Source organism: Cynoglossus semilaevis, unplaced genomic scaffold, assembly GCF_000523025.1.
Source record: "Cynoglossus semilaevis isolate Cse_v1.0 unplaced genomic scaffold, Cse_v1.0 scaffold2245, whole genome shotgun sequence".
Taxonomy (NCBI): Eukaryota; Metazoa; Chordata; class Actinopteri; order Pleuronectiformes; family Cynoglossidae; genus Cynoglossus; species Cynoglossus semilaevis.
The window spans coordinates 13,723-15,776 of NW_007585200.1; the positions used below are offsets into that span (position 1 = coordinate 13,723).

Below are 2,054 nucleotides of genomic sequence, written 5' to 3' on the forward strand. Positions count from 1 at the left end.
CGGAAAGAGAAACGGAAAGAGAAACGGAGAAAAGTAAAGTTAGGTCAGTGGCAGGAAAGAGAATCAGACAACAGTTATAGTGCACAAAAAACTGAAACCTGCCAACAAACATAAATCAGTCAGTGCCATATGGATGCACATGGGTTGATAGGGTTAATGGCTGACAGAAGGGAATATTGTCTTACGTTGATTTCAGTCACAAGGATGTCCGTGATGCTGCCCAAAACTGTCACAAAGTCAAACACATTCCAGGCGTCTTTTAGGTAGTTCTGAGGACAAAAAGTTAAACAAACATTTCAGTGGTTAACTATCCATTACGATTAGGAATTTGGTTAAAGTTCTCACAGTTCAGAGAGTATAAAACATAAAGGCTCAAAATACAATCTAATCCATTAGCCATAGATGTTACACATCACACAAAAATGCAGTAATAACCAAGTGTGTTGGTGATTCACTTTTTTTTCAGGTAAAACGATGAAGAAATGGCATTCAGGAGTCTAAAAGAGGTCCAAAATGTCCTCTATCAATGCTACTCACCAGTGGACCAAAAGCAATGATCTTCAGGATACACTCCAAGGAGAAGAGAGTGGTGAAGACAATGTTCAGATTCTTCAGCATCACTTCATAGAAGTCAGGAGCTCCATGGAACTGAGGACAGACAGAGGTTAACTGAGCTACTGTACAGCTAGGCCATTACAGCTCAAAGTTCAAATAATATTAGAAAAGAAGTAAATTTCAACCTTCATCATGAGAACCATGGTGTTGAGGGTGATCATGATCATGATGGAGTACTCAAAGGGAGCAGAGACTACAAATTTCCACATCCTGTACTGAAAGGACTGCGTGTTCTCGGGCATGTAGCACGTCAGAGGTTTAGCATTGATGGCAAAGTCGATGCAGGCTCTCTGAGAAAACAAAGAAACATGACAGAGGCGTGGATGGCTGCCATCAGTGCCCAAACTCAGTACTGCACTCAGGTGGCCAAAGCTGGCACATGGTGCATATGCAGCTTCATACCAGCTAATTCTCCAGCCACATTCAATGGATTTTAAACGCCCAAGAAATAGACTTGTGGTTGGATAACTATTAAATATAAAAAGATAAAAAATCCCCCTATTGATATTGTTTTTACATTCAACAGGTCTCTGACTGAAGAAAACACACAATGACAGCAATTGAACAAAACAGGAATGGGGCTAATGTTGAAGCTAATGAGAAGAGTTCTTTGGTAGACTTCTGGTGAGTCAACGTACCGTATTTTTCGGACCATAAGGCGCACCGCATTATAAGGCGCACTATCAATGAACGGAGATATTTTCATACATAAGGCGCACCAGGTTATAAGGCGCATGAAGCGAAACAAAACAGTCAGCGAAACAATTAAGCGGAACAATCAAGCATGTCCGGATCCCGCTCGTCATTATCCGAGTCAGTCTCGTTGCTGTTACTCAGCTATTCAGTGGTGATTCCGGCCTTTGTGAAAGATCGGACGACATTTCAGACTGATACCTTAGCCCAGGCATCCACGATCCATTGGCATCCACAATCCATTTACAGATATTAGTGGCGTAACTCGTCAGGTGTTGCCTCCCAGTCTTGGTGAATGTGTGTTCGCCTTCAGTCATCCAATGCGTCCACGCAGCTCGCAATTTGACTTTGAACGCCCTGTTAACAGTGATATTTAATGGTTGGAATTCTTTGGTTAATCTACCCGGAATGATGGCAAGCCCCGAATTAGTTTGCTTCACTTGGGTTTTGATCAGGCATGGGCAAACTACGGCCCGTGGGCCATATACGGCCGGTTGGGCTTTTTAATCTGGCCCGCCGAACTCATCCACGTTATATTATTAAATTAAATTTTATTATAAGACACCTCAATCATTTTACCTAGCTGTAATTCCCATCTTTCCCCAGCAGATGGCGCCAAAGACATTGACCATTGAGTGTGATGCATTACGGTTACTCTCGACTTCAATTTGTCACCTAGCACTCTCAGCCCTTCATTAAAAATGAAGTAGAAAGTAGTAAAAAGTAGACAGTGAGTGCCGAGTCTT

The 2,054-nt window shown here is 42.3% G+C and overlaps 1 protein-coding gene across 1 annotated transcript in view; it reads right to left on the reverse strand.

The window, feature by feature from the left end:
• Positions 1-905, reverse strand: part of LOC103398954 (voltage-dependent N-type calcium channel subunit alpha-1B-like) — a gene marked incomplete at its 5' end in the record, with an annotated part of 9,380 nt that extends 8,475 nt beyond the window's left edge. Inside the window, 3 exons of the mRNA XM_017030988.1 lie at positions 186-269; positions 538-648; positions 741-905. Of these exons, the coding sequence (XP_016886477.1) occupies positions 186-269; positions 538-648; positions 741-905 (360 nt within the window). The remainder of the gene's footprint in view (positions 1-185; positions 270-537; positions 649-740) is intronic.
• Positions 906-2,054: the final 1,149 nt, after the last annotated feature.